An 18,644-nucleotide genomic window follows, 5' to 3' on the forward strand; every position below is an offset into this window, starting at 1 on the left:
AAATAGTCATATAAATATAACAATAAAACTACACTTAAAACAACAAACATACTGAAATCTATTTGGATCACAAATGAATCAAAGAACTCACAAGAAAAATCAAAGAACTGTAATTATATGAACCCTTGTGAATGCAACAATTTTTTCTAGAAAAAAATTAAAGACCACCAAGTGGCAGAAAAAATAAGGAGGATTTAGACATTAAAAAAAGAGACTTTGATAGTTCCAGACATATCAACATAACTGAGATAATGAGCACATAGTACAAAGAAAGGATGCCGATATTTATGCAAGAAACAGATAGCAAAAATAAAAAAATCAAAGAAGCAGACCTAATCTTACTAAATGAAGACAAATGCGTAGCAAACACATCAATAGAATGCAACAGGCACCAATAAAGTCACCAACAATATATTAAGTAATCAACAATAAAAAAATATCAACATTAACGAGTTAGTTGTTAGATGGTATTTAACTAGAATATTAAACGACATAAGCACCGCAAGCAGAGAAGATAGTAACAGATACAAGATCTTACAGTAGAGCAGAAACAACCACATTGAAATACTAGTAGCATAATTTAATAAAACCTACTGTATCGGAGAAATTCCGAAAGAATGGCTAATATCTGAGTTCATCCCAACACTCAGAAAACTCAATGCAATGAAATGTGAAGAATATAAAACAAACAGCTTGATTAACTGTGTTTTAAAAATTTGCGAGTGATACATGAAGATTTCAAAGAAAAACTAGACAAGAGTAACAAGAAACAAACTGGGATTTAAAAAGGCTGTGGCCCTAGAGAAGCACTATTTAGTATATGAACACTTATAAAACGCGGTCGAGATGCTAACTGTGACGTGTTTATATGTCTAATTGACTTTGAGCAAGCCTTCGACCAAATATAACACAAAAAGTTGGCAAACATATTACGCAACACAAAAATAGATGATCAAGATTTGAGAATCATTACAAATTTATACGAGTATGGAATGACTCTGAACAAAAAAAAATTCATGGATGTCGGTAGGAATAAGATTGAAGACGAAACAATCTACGTTAAGAGAAAAGCTTTAGAGAAAATACCCAGATACAACTACATGGGATGTGAGCAAAATGAGCAATGGGACCATATCCTTCAAATAAAACGACGCATTTTAAGAAACCTAGAGGCACTTTCAATAAAATGAAAGCAGTAATATGTAATAGAAAATTGGAAATAGAAATTAGAACTAGAGTATTGAGATGTTACGTACTCTCTGCACTTTTATATGGAGAAACCTGCTTTAAGGTCAGATTTGAGATGTTGTTTTATCGAAGAATGTAAAAAATATCATAGAAACAATACGAAACAAACAGGGAAACACTTAGAAACACGAAAAAAGTTTATACAAATACTTAACAGTATGAAGGAAAGAAAAATGAGCTACTAGTCACTAGGTCACATACTAAGAAATCAGAAATATACGTTGATACAATTGGTTATACAAGGAAAAAGTGGAAGTTGAAAAAACACCGGGGAGACGACCCACGTCCTGGTTGAAAGATTTAAAGCAGTGGAGTGGAAAAACAACACTAGAACTGTTCAGAACTACTGCAGACAGAGTAAAATGCCTTGTCATGATCGCCAATGTTATCAAAGGATAAGGCGCACGAAGAAGAACAGAGAAGCAAATGCAAATGAAGCGATCATTTCCTGGTAATCGCAAAACTTAACCAAATATTTAAAAGACCAAATTAAAGCAGTAAGATGATGTTGTCAGACGATGTTATAAAATAATGATGTAAAATCATGTTGTAAAACGATGTTGTAAAATAATGTAAAATGTAGTTATAAAATGATGTTGTAAAATGATGTTTTATATTGATGTAAATAATATTGTAAAAAGATGTAACATTATGTTGTAAAATGACGGTGTAAAATGTTGTTTGAACATGACGATCATTAGTACACACTTCAGATATAAGCATATACATATAGTGACGTGGACATCCCTAGATCAACAGACCTACAATTAATTGTACTGATTGTATAATTGAAATATACTGATGATATTTATAGTGATTATTGCAAGAACCCAAAATAAAGCATTTGAAGCTTTCACATATATCAAAACAGTTGCAGAAAACGGAGGACTTTCGGTTATTACCCAGAAAACTAAATACATGGCGGCTATATCAAGAATGCAACAAAATAACTAAGATGTTCAACATGAAACTATAGAAACTGTGGAAGAACTTTGCTACTTAGAACTATTTACAGACTGCAGAAACAGCACATCAAAAGAGATAAGAAAAAGAATATGCTTACTACTGTCATTTTGTCCTATATGCTTAATCAAGGACTTTGTCAAGAACAAGGAATTTGTCAAGAACAACAAAATGAAAACGTTATAAAACAATAGAACGCTCAGTCCTCACTTACAAATCGGAAATATGGGCAATGACGACCGGAGATGAAGAATTACTACCAATCTTTTAAAGAAAAGTATTCAGAGCCATATATAACTAAGTTTGTGAGGAAGGCAATATAACTTCAAACTCTAGACATTTTGGTAATGCAGATATCGTGAAAACCATAAAAATAAACCGACTAGGATGGGTGGGACACGTTATGAAGATGGATGAAAGTTATTTTACTTAAATAACGATCGTAAATAGGACAGTCGATAGCAGAAGAGAAGGTAATGACCTAAACTCATATATCTGGACGAGGTGCAGGAAAATTTAAGCGAGATTTGAGTAAGGGGATGGAGAAGACACACACTCGCCAGGAAAGGATGAAAGAATGGTTTGAGGCAGGTCAAGGCTCACGAAGGGTTACAGTGCGAACTAATTATAATAAAAGCAGTTTAACCCTAAAAGCAGCTTTAAATATACAACAGCTAAAAGAAGAAACATGTCGCAAAACAGAACCTGCACATAATCCGATGGAGAATATATGAGAATTTGAAAGAACTACATATTCTTACAGTGCGAGAGTATTCGATATTTAAAAGCAATAAACTATTTATATATAATTTGATTGTTACACTATTCTATGTTTATTGCATATACATTTTTGTGCTAATAGCCATAAAGGATGATGCAAGTTTTTAAATAAGAAAAAAGTAATGTTTCATCAAGTTATATTTTTATAAAGTTTTAATACTTTTACTATCCAGCTAACAATAATTGTTTATATGTTTACCTTCATCATCTTCTTCTTCATCTCCCTCTTCTTCAAATGGGGATATAAAATACCCCCTATTGTATATAGCATTATTTGATAAATTGATATACTCCATTTTGTCTTCCAGTAATTTTGCAAACCATTTGCTAAGATCCTGGAAAGACGGCCTTTGTTCTGGATCGATGCTCCAGCAATTTCTCATAATTTTGTACCTTAAAGATAAAGAAGGAATAATTTATTTAAGTTTTGCATTGGCTGAGATATTAAACTGAAAATAAATAGATCAACAAAATAGTATAACTAAAAATTGGACAGTTAGAATTATACAAGTATACAAGTTTATGGACCAGGGAAATTAGCAAATAAAAAGCCATTTTCATGACACTCTTTGATACAGGTATGTAAAAACTGCTATTGATAAATTTGGTGATAACATTATATAATAATCCGTGGGGAGTTGTCTGTCTCCCATCGGACGAGTCTTGAGGTGGTGGATAGGGGAACGCCCTAACTGGTCATAGGACCGGTGAGTAGTTGGGAAATAAAAATACCAATCACGAACCAAAACAGACTAATGTGTGGCAATCCTAACAGTCTGGCTCTGGCTCTGGACCCTAACGACTGGAAAGCATAGCCTACACAACATTAGTAGCGATTACTTTACTTTTTCATTAGTAGCGATAATGGATTGCGACTGATAAACTTAGCAGCAGCACTCAATATGACAGTCGCTAGCACCTATTTTGAACACAAGAACATACACAAGGTAATCTGGACCTCTCCTGATGGAAGAACAATGAGTCAGATTGATCATATCGTAATAGATTCAAGGCATGGAACAGACGTAATAAACTGCAGAAGTTATAGAGGCACAATCATAGACTCAGATCATTGCATACTGATCTCAACATTGAGGGCTAGAATTTCAAACGCTAGTTAAGAAAATAAATGGATACAAAAAAAAATGAAATGTGCAAAAGCTTGGAGATGCGACAATTGCAGAACGGTACTCGGAAAACATCACCAACAGGACAAGGAATCAAAATGTAAATGAAGAAGGCCAGAAAGATATAGACTCCTACTGGACCAGAATAAAGGAAGACATTGAAGCAGCAGCGAAAGATGAAATAGGAACAAAAAACTTGTGCCTGTAAAAATCATTCGTTTCAGGGCATCAAAAATTCATTGTCATATTATAAAATAGGTTTGCAAAAGTAAAAAGTTATTATTTTGAATACTTTGTTTATTACATATTGTTATTACCAAGTTTATCAGAAACAGTTGTTAGACACCTATATCAATGAGTGTCATGGAAAATCGTTAGTTCTCTGATCTATTACGTTTGAAAAATATTCTACTAACTATCCTAATAATTATAACCGTTTAATTTCATTTTTTATTGTCCTTCGTACAGATTGTTTCGAGAGCAAATCTTTTAATATTGCAGTAAATAATGTTTCCTTCTTACTAGTGTTATCGTAGTTTCTCTTAATAATTTGTAAGTTGCTACTTTTGTAGACAATAAATAGTGAACATGTTTTGCGCAGGAAGTGGAATAATGTACTTGGCAGTTAGGTAAATACGAATTTATTTTATTAAACATTTTTAATAAATTAAACTTTTATTAAATTTGTGGTTTTTGTAAACTTTAGTAATAAAAAGTGTGTTGTCTTTGCTGTAAGCAAAACTTGTTGTAATTATAGATCAAAAACTAAAAAAAAATACTTACAATCCAGGAGAACAGTTATCGGGCCTCTCCATTCGATAACCCTGTCGAAGCAAATGGAATAGATTCTGGACGGCAATGCCCGGATAAGGCGTCGCTCCCAACGTAACAAGTTCCCAAATTAAAATACCAAAACTCCAAACGTCCGATTTTGTGGTATAAATGTGATCTGCTAGTGATTCTGGAGCCATCCATTTTACTGGAACTTAAACATAAAAATAAAAATAACTTCCAGCTGAAACATGGAAATTCAAAAAAATCGATAGGAATAAGATCAAAGTCTTCGAAATGTGGTTTTATAGTCTTCCAATTCTGGAAGAGCTTTATATTAAACATAGGCTATTAAAAAAATAACACGAGCATACCTAATTTACTTCGATCACATAACTAGAAGAACGGGGATCATGGAACTATTGGTAGTAGAAAGAAAAGTAGAAGATCAAGAGGAAGATCTCCAACACGATGGGCAGACCAAATGAAAACTCTGGTGAAAAATCCCTACACGAAGCCATCTATATGGTACAGGATCGGAGCCAATGGAGGCAGCAAGCCAATAATATTTAGAGTGTCACCACGCTCTGACAAGGACTTAAGGAATGAGGAGGAGCAAAATGTATTATGACGAAATAAAATAAAAAGGAAGCAGATAAAAATCATCTAAACAGACTACAAAAAATAATGAATAAATAATAAATATATATTAGATAAATCTTGAATATGAATATATATAAATATATTAGATAGTTTTGCCTCAAAGTAAACAGACCTAAAAAAAATCCAAAAAATGCAATTTTTCAGAAATACTTACAAAAACTAGATGCAACCCAAGCCACTAACTATTCGTTATGGAAGACTACAAAAATCTTAGGAAGGCAGAACTATACAATCCTACCACTAAAAATAGAAACAGGAAAAAAAAAACGAAAAGTCCACTAGAAAAAGCCGAAACGGTGGTGACAGGCCTTAAATAAGTTTTTACGCCAAATGACGGAAAATACTCGCTACAAACTGAAGAAGACATTATTTCAGTGCTTGCAAAACCTTATTAACTAAAACTTCCTGAAAAAATTTCACAAAAAAATAAAGGAGAAAATATTATAGGTGCAATACAACATTGATTCAAAAAAGGCCCCAGCATACAAGCTTATTACTGAAAAACTCTTCAAAAATAACCTCCAGAGAAAGGCTAGAGGTTAAACTGAAATAAAATTTACCAACAAATTACTACATAATCTTTAAGTCCTCTATCACCAAGAAAAACTTCCAGGTAAAGTATGAGAATGAATACATAAGCATACAACAAATTCTTGCTAGGGTCCTTCAAGGAAGCGTCCTAGGACCTATATTATTCCGTATAATATTCAGTGCTGACCTAACTACAGATACAAATACCATCAAAAGCTTCCAAAATAGCCTCAGAAATCCTACAAAATAATTTAAATAAATTACAATAGGTAATGGGTGACCAAATGGAGAGTCAAAATAAATAAAAACAAATCACTGCACCTAACATTTACAGGGAAACATGTCCGACTATATGTCTAAATGTTTAATGAATCCCACAAGGATGAAGTCAAATATCTAGGTATGTACTTGTACAGAAGATTACACTGGTGAAAGCATATTTTGCTAAGTTTGGTGACATACTAAGCACAATAAAGTGCATTAGAATGCATTCGCAAAAAGTTAAATGAATAAGTTGCATAGAGTTCGAAGGTTAGATCGAGTTAAGTTCCATTAGAGTTAATTGACCAAAACTAAAAGTGTATAAATATGTAACAAGTATAGTCGAAATTGAAGGTTGTTTAAAAAGGGGTACGTCACTTGATACCTTTTTGTATTTCATATTGCTTGAATAGTCAACTTATTTTCTAATATCTACTTAAACATCTAGGTTGAGATTCTATGGATAGATTGTAATAAAAGTGGGTTTAATAAAAACAGATAGTTTTAGCATTTGTTTACTTGTTAATTTTATTATAAAAATTATACCTATAGAATTTAAAATAATTAAAGAAACAATCATTTAAACTTACCTCTTCCTTTGCTACGTTTAAGATATGCATTGTCTTCATATACATCTCTAGTTAACCCAAAATCGGATATTTTACACACTTTGTCATCTGCTAACAATACATTTCTGGCAGCTAGGTCTCTATGAACGAGCTAAAATAAAAATGAGTAGCTAACGACTTATATAACTTTCTGTATTCGCTATGATCTGCTAAAACCCTTCATAAATATGTGTCCAAAAGATAAATATCAAGCCTAACTTGCTCTTGGTGTGTCGCTAGAGTGGCCCAATCACAGTGAAGATGGTCCCTCTGGCAGGCCAATTACAACAAGGTTTATTATCTACGATTGTGTTGGCCCTCCGATGGAAGATCGCTGCGCAGATGCAACTAGGAAATGCATGAAACCAGCGTATCGTCCTATCGGACATTAGGCTAGTTCTTAATCTTGACGCAAGCCAGACTTATTTTGGCTAAGTATACCAATAATCATCAAACTGCGAGACTTCGTCATGAAAAACAGTTCCATATTTCTTTTAATTGCTGGGATAAATACAAGGTCTCCGACTTTAAGATATCAATCACCACAATCAGAAATGTAGAAATCCGGCATTTGACTGATCGACTATCCTTTGTTTGAGATAAAGAAAATATATAATATATTACAATGCAATATATCAAAGAAAAACAAAAGAACAATCAGAAAAGATAAAACTATAGAGAAGGGTTAGACAAGGAGATTCTATCTCACCCAAGCTAATTACTTTAGCTCTAAAAGATATGTTCCAAACTTTAGAATGGGCAAATAAAGGAGTGAAGTTAGACGATGAAAACCTGAATCACCTGAGATTGGCCGATGATGTTGTGTTAATAGCAAAATACAGAGAAGAATGCTACATTGCAAGAAATGCTATTAGACCTTAATACAAAATCAAAAGAAGTAGGACTAAAAATAAATCTAGCAAAAACTAAATATTTAACAAATTAATCTCTAGATATAACTAAGGATATAACTCTGAAAAATAATAATATAAAAAAGGTTGAGTCGTATAATATATACTTAGATCAAAAAATCGAAATAACAAAGCGAATTTAAATAGATTTTCCTTAGCATGAGCAGGATTCGGAAGATTACAAGCAGTATGTAAATCAAACTTACTAAATACCTACTTTAAATGCAAAAACTTTTGCTCAGTACGTGTTACTAGTACTGACATATAAAACTCAAACATGGGCTTTTAACATCAACATATTCCACAAAGTTTAAGTGACCCAGAGAGCTATGGAACGAAGAATGCTTAACATTAAGCTTAACAAAAGTTGCAGATGCATTTCAAAAGATTGCCGTTTCATAAAATGAAACTAAGCGGCAGGATACATGGGAAGAATGGAAGCTAACCATTGGACAAGCAAATTATTGAATGGCGACCAAAAGCAAACAAGAGAAGTAGAGGTAAACATCAGATCAGATGAACTGAAGACATAAAATGAATGGTTGGTCACGAATGGATGCAAAAAACAAACAAAAAGAAATGAATGGACACACTTAAAGGAGGCTTACATCTGACGATGGATGGAATAGCTGTTGATGATGATGATAGAACTTTTACAGTATGGAAGCTAAATTCTTAGTTGCCTTTTCTATCCCTCCATGGTTCTGCCCGAAATAATACGTACTCTCTTCGCAGCTTTATGGAGTAAAACGGTGAATATTAAAAGCATTAACTATAAAAAAAATTAAACGCTTTGAAAATGTGGTTGTATCTACGCTTGCTGTGAATACTTTAAATAAACAGAGTGACCAATGCAAAGGTATTGAGACCAATCGGTTAACAGATGGGATTGTTAATAACTGTTAAAAAATCATCATGCGTTACAAAATGATTAATATGTTATTTGTAGTTTAACCCTTAGTCTCCCACGACGTTTAGATTTGTTTTGACAGTTACTTCCTAACGTTACTTTTAAGTCTGCCTTATTTTATTGGTCATAATTTTTTACAATAAGCTAAAAGCGTTGTTTATTGCGGATGATCCTTTCGACTGCCTTCAAATCTTATTGTGTATTTAAAACAAAATCGTTTGAATAACATTCGAAGTTTTAAACATCAGCTGAAAGCTATGGTTGTGAGTGCAATTTTATGTGGTAAGCATTATTAAATTATGCCTGGGATATACGTAAGGGTACCAGAATTTGATGGTACTGAAAAGTACCGTCGGGAGGCTAAGGAGTTAAAGTGGAAGACAAAGTTTGGGAAAGGAGAGAGTTGGGTAGAAACAACAATCAGTAAAAGCTATAGGAATTGTTCAAAATAGCGGAAACATAATACGTACGGCACAAAGAAGCGTATCGTATAATAACCTCCAAAATTCAGTAGAAGACAGCACATAAATAAGAAGGAAATAAACTTGCAAAATATAAATGTTTTAATATGATACGTACCTTCATATCACTAAGATAGCCCATCCCATTGCATATCTGCCATGCAAATGATAGAAGATCTTTGGGAGTTATATCGCTTACTTTCGGTTCATCGTAGTGACCAACTGGATCGTCTTTTAGTAAAATTTGAGGTTCTGTAGAATTGTTTTGTAAATGTCTCGTTCTTCTTAAATAGTTCCTAAAATAATTAAAAATAAGTAAATTTATTATTAGCGGGTAGCGGGTAGGTTTTCTTTTACGTTCTACGTAGAAGATCGATCTACTTCAGGGATATGACCATATCCACGTGAATCTCAATCTCCTGGTATCTAGAAAAATTATGTTCTCTTATTCCGAATCATCATGGCTATGATGTTCTGTTGATTGCCGCCCTTAATAGTTGTGCACTACTGCATTGACAGTATCTCTTTCTATATCCTATTCGGACCTTTCAAAAACAACATCAATACCAAGATAAACCGTAAGGGAAATGACCCTTAGTCGGTCAGATACCAAAAGTTTTAATGTATTATGGACGATGCAGAATTAAAATCGATCGCCAGATTAAAAATTGATATTCCCATAAGTAGTGGGATGCTATATTATTACTATTTGAATTAATTGTAAATGTAAAACCACATTTTATATCATTTTTTGACTATTACCTTAGTGATCCGAATTCGGCATACTCAATTATGAGATATACAGGTCCTCCGGGAGTGGTGCTCACACCAAGTAATCGGATAACATTAGGATGAGACACTTCTTTGAGCAGCTGGTATTCAGAAAGCAGATCGTTTAGTTCTGATTCTCTAGCGTCATCTTTTAATGTTTTGACGGCGACTGTTGTATATCCTATAAAATTATTGAAATAATTTAAGGGGGTATATTGAAAGTTTAAAAAAAAAGTAAAGTACTTGGTTTTTTAAGGTCGTATATATATATATATATATATATATATATATATATATATATATATATATATATATATATATATATATATATATATATATATATATATATATATATAAGATATACTGAATATTATTGACTGTCGATATAACAAACAACACAGTTTATTAGGGCTGCAGTCAGTAGGTTTGGCCGGGATGTTATAGAAACACTGTTTTGACTTTTGGTCGATCTTTCGGAATTCTTTTATTCCTTCTTCAAGACACTGTAATTAGAAGAATATTTACACTTTCTTTTAATTACAGTGTCTTGAAGAAGGAATAAAAGAATTCCGAAAGCTCGACCAAAAGTCAAAAGAGTGTTTCTATAACATCCCAGCCAAACCTACTGACTGCAGCCCTAATAAACTGTGTTGTTTGTATATATATATATATATATATATATATATATATATATATATATATATATATATATATATATATATATATATATATATATATATATATAAAAATGTGCACTCGTAAGTGAATGGGATATTTTCGGTCAATTTGGAGATAAAAAAGACAAGAGTTGTGCTACTTTATCTATTTATTGAAGACGTTTCGCCCAATGTTCATTGGGCATCATCACTTCATCTAAAAGAGTATTATAAGCGATACATCTATATGAAAAACAATTAAGTAAATGATCTTACCTTTAAAAGATATGTAGCATTAAGATGTTATTATTGTGAAGAAACATCAAAAATTAATCTATTAAATAAATCAGCAAAAACAAAGAAACACAGAACGCCGGAAGATTCCCAATTAAAGTAATTTTATATTAATTTTTTAATTTAACTTTTGAAAACATTGATTGATTCTAAAATCTATCAAAAAATGTAATTGTCAATTTTGAAATGTCATCCAAGATCGGATGCAATGGAATTATTTATAGGAAGCCTATGTTCATCAGTGACCATAAAACGGCTGATGATAATGGTGATAATGTACTCGTATTCTTCCTTATCTGCTTAACATTAAAAATAACTTATGCACTTGCTCCAAATAGTGCATTTTCCCCTTGCATTATTACACCATTATATACGGATTACAAGGTGCAGATACGATGGGTGGAAGATATAAAAAAGATAGAATATTGCTAGAAACAAAATTAATTAGAATAGGATTTTCGGAAGACATATGGATGCTTATGGATCACAGAAGTTGGGTTGTAATGTAATATCATACATAATGTAATAATTTAATACCGTATACACTGTGCTTTAGCTGTTACTTAATTTATTTTTATCAATATATTATTTATTTGTAATAATATTTACATTTACAATAAGTTACAACATATTTACGTATTTAACGATATACAAACCTTGTTTTCCACATATATTATTCGCTTTGGCTCTCAAGACTTTACCAAATTCTCCCTCGCCGAGCGTTTGTTCGATGACAAGCTGTGATCTTGGGAATTCCCATTTGGGATCGGGCTACAAATAACGAACTGTCTTAGATACACCTTATAAAATTTAACACTGACATCATTATTAGAATCGTTAGAGCAGCGAGTTATATAACTATGTGCTTAACGATGAGAAATATGATGCTAGTGAGCTTGAACATAACGTAGTTTATTACCAAGTTGAGTTTTAAGACTGCGAATATAAAATTTAAAGAGGCTAATATGTTTTAAACACTTTTTCCGGGGTTATATGTTAACGTATATTAATGTAATCAAAGAATGGGCAAAAACACGGAGGCTTTATAGAGACGTACTTTATTTTTCATCTGTAATAAACTCCTGGCAGTTTTGTTTAAGGCTACTTTACATTCTACACCTAAAAATTCCAAGGTTTTTGATTACTATGTTGAGGCAATTTGCATTTCAATCCTTTCTCTAGAAACTTGTATCTTGATATCACTGAAATTTAGTAATCTATTGAAAAAACTATGGCTCGAAAACTGAGCAATTCTTATCTTATAATAATTCACTCTTCACTTACACTATGTACTTTGTTTTTAACTTATTTCGAATGGTATATAGCCCACAGTCTTTGTAATGTGGAGGAGTAAACCTCCTCACATGACCTCTGGAAGTGCCCTGCACTAGCCTACCAGAGGTGGCACATCCTGGGTTCGATCTTGATGCAACCGATACGAATTAAGGAGTTATCCTTAAAGATACTTGTGGCTTTCTGTAAGGACACAAGACTACTAAAGGATTAGATGTGCAGAACGGCAGGAAGAACTCAGACTTGGAGCCTCTGCTGATTACTGCAGAAATGGGACGCCGAAACAGCCTGCGTTGCAGAAACGCCGAACGTCCTTATGGGCCTCTTGCATAATATGATAGAGGTGATACAATGAACCGGTCTTAGGAGGTCTAAGTATCTGAAGGGCTCATAAATGGGTCTTGCCTCGATCTACCATAACCATAACCATAACCATATCCATAATCATAACCAATTACGGAAATAACTCGAGGGCTTCTTTCTTTTGAATTTTCTAACTATAGTACACTTGAAAATGATTGATAGCTCAAATTGTATTGCACGTGAGATAAATCCCAATCCAACATCATAAAAAAGCAACGAAGATTTTCTAAAATAAAATATTCAGTATTGTTCCGAAAATGTTTGGGTTTTAACTAAAATTTTTAAACATATCAATTTATTTCAATTTTTGTCCTAAATTTTGTAGTCACTTTAATCAACAAATGATATCCCTTCATTTGTTTTCAAATGAATGGATATGTCGGTAAAAATAATACAATATTCAAGATGTTCGTCAACTATTATCTGACCAAATATTAAAAATATTATTTGAAAATTGCCAAAAAGCTATAAGGCGTGTCATAACATGGGAAGAAACATTGTGGAAACTTGATATGTTAATAGTGGAAACAATAGAACCAATTATTATTTCTGTGGGAAATGAAGAAACTGATGATGATGATCACTCCTTGTCGGAAAAAGACAACTTATGTATGTATGTAATTATACATTTATATTAATAATAAATTTATAGGATGCTAGTACCCGAAATCTATTTATTATTAAATTATAAGGAAATATCATAAACCAATTATTGTGGGTACTTAATATTGACATTTTAGTTTTTTTTTAATATTAAAGTAATTAAATGGTTTTCGTCACTGAGGCGTTCAGTTATTGCCTAATCCCTTAGGTTTGCTAATTTGCATTTTATGATTTGAGGTTTGTCGGTGTGATTATATTAAAGTCGATCGAAAATTCAGATAAAATTTATCATTATCATTATATTTTTGTGCTATCAATAATTTTTTAATGTACTATAAATCCGCGTTTTCAGGGAGCTAGATGGTCTCAACACGGTTTCTTTAATATCAAAAAGCGATGACAATGCTACGTAAAACTTTATTATGGAATTACTAAATAATTTTTAACTTACTCTTACTAGCACAACCCCACAGCTAGATGCCTAAAGCTAAAAAATAACCTAACAGTTTGGTATCATTGGTACAAAATCATTTTGTTGATTATATTCCCAATAGCCAATAAAGTTTTAATACCTAATATTCAGCTTTTTTTTTCCTTTCCCAACGTAGGCCCTCCAGTGTAGCCTAGTTTTATAATTCCTAAGTCAATGTGCACTAACTTGATTTCGTTTAATTTAATTCGCCAGCACTAAGCCCATTTGTAAACACAGATTTACAGTTTTCTTGTTGCGTCTTTACGATTTCACTTTCAGTCAACACTATAATGTGATCATAGTTATGTATGTTTAATATAATTTAATTCAGCAAGGTCACTGATATGTGACGGGTAAAGAACTAGTCCTAACATACTACCTTGTGGTACATCGGCATTCATTTCTTTTAGTACAGAGTAAACTTTTTATCGCTAACTCCTAAAAATTCTATCCGCAATGTATGAATCCTGTATTTTCGTGACAAAACTTGCTTATTTTATATTTAAATTTTTTATGCTATAGGTTAGAATAATAAAAATTTAAACGCAAAAACAATAATTAAAACACTTCGTCAAAGCTAAAGAAGTGATTTATCTTAGATATATCGTACTTAAAAAAGCATTTAGCTGTAAAATATACAAGCCTCATATTAGTAAATTAAAAAGTAGTAAATTAAAAAATTTGTAAATTAAAATCAATAATTTTAGTGCTAATAATCAGAATACACTTACCGCATATTTACTCAGAATACTGTTTACAAATGAAGTGTCGTTTATAGCTGAAGCCATTGGAAAATTAAAGGAGAGTGGTTCACCAAGGCCAGATCGATTTGCTGGTACAGACAAAGGTGCTGTTAATTCTTGACTGTCTTTTTCAGACAGGTTTCTGGCTGATTTTCTAGTTTTTCTGATCTTCCAACAGACGATCATTAAGATGGTAGAGGTTACAAGAAACAAAGCGCCGGCTCCGATCCCTGCCAAGCAGCTGAATCCACATTTGGAACTAACTGAAAATAAAGTTAAGGAATACATTTTTTTTAATTATTTACAGAAAAATTTTGATAATTTGCATAGCTTTAGCAATCATATGACAAACAATAAGAGAGACGACATACAAATGCTTTTAAAATGTGGACATGTAGACGACTGCTTTCAATTCCATGGACGGCTTGCCGTACAAATATCTCAGTTCTAGATGAAATTAAAACCAATCGGCGTTTCTCTAGTACTGTTTACTTTAGAAATTTTTAGTCTAAACAATTCTTTAATTATATCCATCAAAGTAATCACAAAATGGAGCGGTTAGTGGTACAAGAAGGGTCTCAGAGTCAACGCCAACGCGGCAGATCTCCACACCGATGGACAGACATCACTAAAAAGCTTTTGAACAAGCAGTATACTAAGACAGTACATGTAACAGATGATCGCGACCAGTAAAGAAATTTCTTTAGTCAGACCATCCGGGCTGCTGAAGCTCAATGATGAATCACAGCAGCCAATGACTACGATGATGATGAGTCGCATATACTAAGAGAACGAAAACTCCTTAAGAAATCCAGGCAAGTTGGAATGTCTTGAGTCACTTATCACTGGGTACTCTATATAAATGATACATTATTACCTCATCCAAATTGATATTAAATAATATTGGGCTCAGTTAATCACCTTCTCTGAACCCTCACATTCTGTCTAAAACTGCACACTTTAATGAGTTTTGTAAATTACCGATTTACTTGCTCTTTACCTACTTGTTATTTCTCCTCAATTATTCTAATTCAAATTCTGGGAAATTCCCAAATTCCCATCGTATAAGTGGTAAATCACTGCTTCTCTTGTATTCCTTTGGTCTTTTTCTGTGACCTGGTTCCCTGTGTGACTCTCAATTTCGTAAGTGAAGTTTTTGTTGAGGCAAGGGAATTTTCTATATATGCCCACACTGGTAGGATGCATTAAACAACCACTTTTCTTTCAGACATACAAACAGTTCACTTTTAAAAGTTTCTCTTAGTTTTCCATTTGCTGAAAAAGATGAATACTTCTATATAGGATTGTGCTTAGCTATTTTCTTAAACATAGGCACGGCTATTCTGAACCTCCAAGCCGTTGATTTTTTGCAGTAATTTTGTTATGTCCCCTATCAATGCCACTACAAGATATTTTAGCCTAAAGTGTAGTTTTTCTTTTAAACGATAATAAAATGTGTTCTGTACTTACCTAATCCACCTAATGTAACGTTTTGCATCATGCTCTCCCTCGAGACACTAAGAGCTTCTTTCAATTGTTGTTTCGGTGGTTTTTCCTTATTGCTAGTTGCTTTTGGTACAGATCTTCTAGACTTAATAGATTGACATTTACCAGAATTACATATTATAGTTCCGCTAGCTTCGTCTATACCTCTTCCAGTTTTTTTGTTAAGTTTTAAAGGAAATGCAGCTTGCTCTAAAATATGAAAATGATTTATATTATGTGATATTTGTGTGTATATTTACATATGTATCAAACTTTTTAGGTCTGGATCTAAATCGATAGAACGATATAACTGTTATTTCGGCATCTCTACCTCGTTAGTCAATCGAGCTAATTCAGATTCAAATCTAAAAGTCCAACTAATGTCTCCCAAACAATTCTCACTTTCAGTGGTTCCACATCAATGGCCATCTGATTTGACGGAGAGGTACGAAAACGATTTAGTAAAATCGTTTTATGTTCCTGTTGGCTATCGAAATGTGCTAATAATTAAAGCTTTCAGCAAAAGCTTTAATTTCATCGTGGCAGTAGCAAGCTTTTGTTGAAAGTTCCAATAGTTTTCGTACTTTGCCGTTAAAGCAGGTGGCACCTCTGTGCGTGAACCACTGAAACTGGAAAGTATTTTGGAGACATTCCTTTATCAGCTCGAGCAACTAACGAGGTGGAGATTTAAAAAAGGTTACCGCGGTTAGTACAAGTAAACCTTAAGCTAAGATTAATACTATTATAATAATAATAATTCTAATTTGTTGGCACACAAGTTGGCACAAAGGCCAACACTACGTTACTGCTCCCTACGAACCCTTCACTGCCGTAGAAGTTTCAAATGTTATCAAAGAGCTTCATAAATGGAAATCTTCTGGACCAGACGGCGTTCAGAACTTCTGGCTTAAGAAGCTATATATATATATATATATATATATATATATATAAGGTTAGGCTTTGCTAGTTTTAACTATTTTATACTTATTTGCTAGCAAATTCTTAGCAAATTAAAAATATTGATGTTAAAAAAGTACGCTAACCCCATAAAAATCGAATAAAAAGTGATAAAAATAACAGAAATACATCGGTTTACTTACCGGCACAGTCTTGGGGACATAACATATAATGCGATTCTTCTAACGAGTCGCATATACCATCTGGACAAGTTTTGGTTTCGGGTGTACAAGTTGAATACAAGTGGGTAATATTCACCGTGATTTCGTCGCCTCTCCACATGCATCTTTTTGGACCATTTCTGAAAGTGTGATAAAAAATGTTATTATAAAGCAAATCGTTGAGTATCCGTATATTACGATGGATTTGAATGTGATTTTGGGCATTAGATTCGTAATAATTTCTACAAACTTTGTGACGGTATGAGGAAATGAAAAACTGCATTAGAGCATTACAAAAATACATTTTAAAATTGTACAACTTTATTATTCAAGGGTTATTGATGTCGCTCGACCTCTCAAATATAAAATGACATGACTTTGACTCCTTTCAGACAGACGAGAATATAACACGATCAATCATGCACGGATTTCAAAAAACACTATGTTAGATCTAACACAATATGTTAGATCATATAGGCGATCAAACGCTGACAACATCATCTATGGTAAACCATCTATTACCCAGATATTTAGTGGCTCAAAACATGTACACCTAGACACTGATGATGGAACATGGTTTCCGAAAACGTTTTATCTTCATGACATAGCCTGATTGGGTTTTTTAGTTTATATACCTTTTATAAAGGATTTTAACAAAAATTTTTGTGATACATGGTATACACCCAGCTACAAAAACTTAGTTTCCTTGTGGACATACAAAATAATTCTGACAAGCATCTTAAAAAACCGAATAGATACATACACAGAAAATACACAGGGACAATACCAACAATATAGAAAAGGAAAATTGATCATAGAAGCCATTCACCTACTAACACAATGGAACGTACTTGAAACGTGTTATGAAAGTGACATAAATTTACGCCTACTGTTTTTAGACTTACAGCAAATATTTGATGTTGTAAATGGACACCAAATCTTGCTCGAAATGCAAAACATAAATATATGAGTACCAGCAAAACTGAATCGATTGGCGAACATTACAATGGACAACCCTGTAGCAGAAGCTATAGCAGACGAACAAAATACAGAACATTTATGAATACAGAAGTAAGAGTTCGATACATTTACATCCTAGCTACTATACTTTTTAACATAGTACTGGACATAGATATTAAAGAACTGGAATCAAAAAGATGATTATACAGAACTCTACACAAATTATAGGATATGGTGGCGACATGGACCTTACGATAAACGAGGAAAAAACCAAAATGTTGGCGTCGATGCAAAATAACAGAAATAAAGCTCGAAACGCTGAAAAAAACTTTGGCATAAGGCTATATGGCGCCACTACAATTTTAAGGTAGTAAATAAATTTACCTCTCTGGGTTTTCTCATATATATATATACCCGATATTTAGGCGTTCGACGCCCTTCCGGTAGGGATCCATGGAGGAGTATCACCTAGCCGCAAGCCCTTATCTCTTGCCGTACTGCTCCCCCATAGGCCGATCAGATACCAGCATATTCTAGAATAAGCCGCAGATTCATTTTAGAATTTTAAACTGCTGCGTTAGCCTTTTTGTTTTCTGTACACCGAACCGGGGATTGAACTGACATCTCTCGCATTGAAGCGAAGGAGAAGCCA

General features: G+C 33.0%; 1 protein-coding gene across 1 annotated transcript in view; it reads right to left on the minus strand.

Annotated features, from left to right (window-relative positions):
- Ret (protein kinase receptor Ret oncogene) overlaps positions 1–18,644 on the minus strand; it is a 195,896-nt gene that overhangs the window by 5,942 nt on the left and 171,310 nt on the right. The window contains exons 10-18 of the mRNA XM_072532195.1: positions 17,015–17,172; positions 15,900–16,124; positions 14,418–14,692; positions 11,612–11,726; positions 9,997–10,186; positions 9,353–9,530; positions 6,935–7,064; positions 4,902–5,103; positions 3,191–3,384 (exon numbers count right to left, since the gene is read on the minus strand). Of these exons, the coding sequence (XP_072388296.1) occupies positions 3,191–3,384; positions 4,902–5,103; positions 6,935–7,064; positions 9,353–9,530; positions 9,997–10,186; positions 11,612–11,726; positions 14,418–14,692; positions 15,900–16,124; positions 17,015–17,172 (1,667 nt within the window). The remainder of the gene's footprint in view (positions 1–3,190; positions 3,385–4,901; positions 5,104–6,934; positions 7,065–9,352; positions 9,531–9,996; positions 10,187–11,611; positions 11,727–14,417; positions 14,693–15,899; positions 16,125–17,014; positions 17,173–18,644) is intronic.

The sequence above is a fragment of the Diabrotica undecimpunctata genome, chromosome 5 (assembly GCF_040954645.1).
Source record: "Diabrotica undecimpunctata isolate CICGRU chromosome 5, icDiaUnde3, whole genome shotgun sequence".
NCBI classification, from domain to species: Eukaryota; Metazoa; Arthropoda; class Insecta; order Coleoptera; family Chrysomelidae; genus Diabrotica; species Diabrotica undecimpunctata.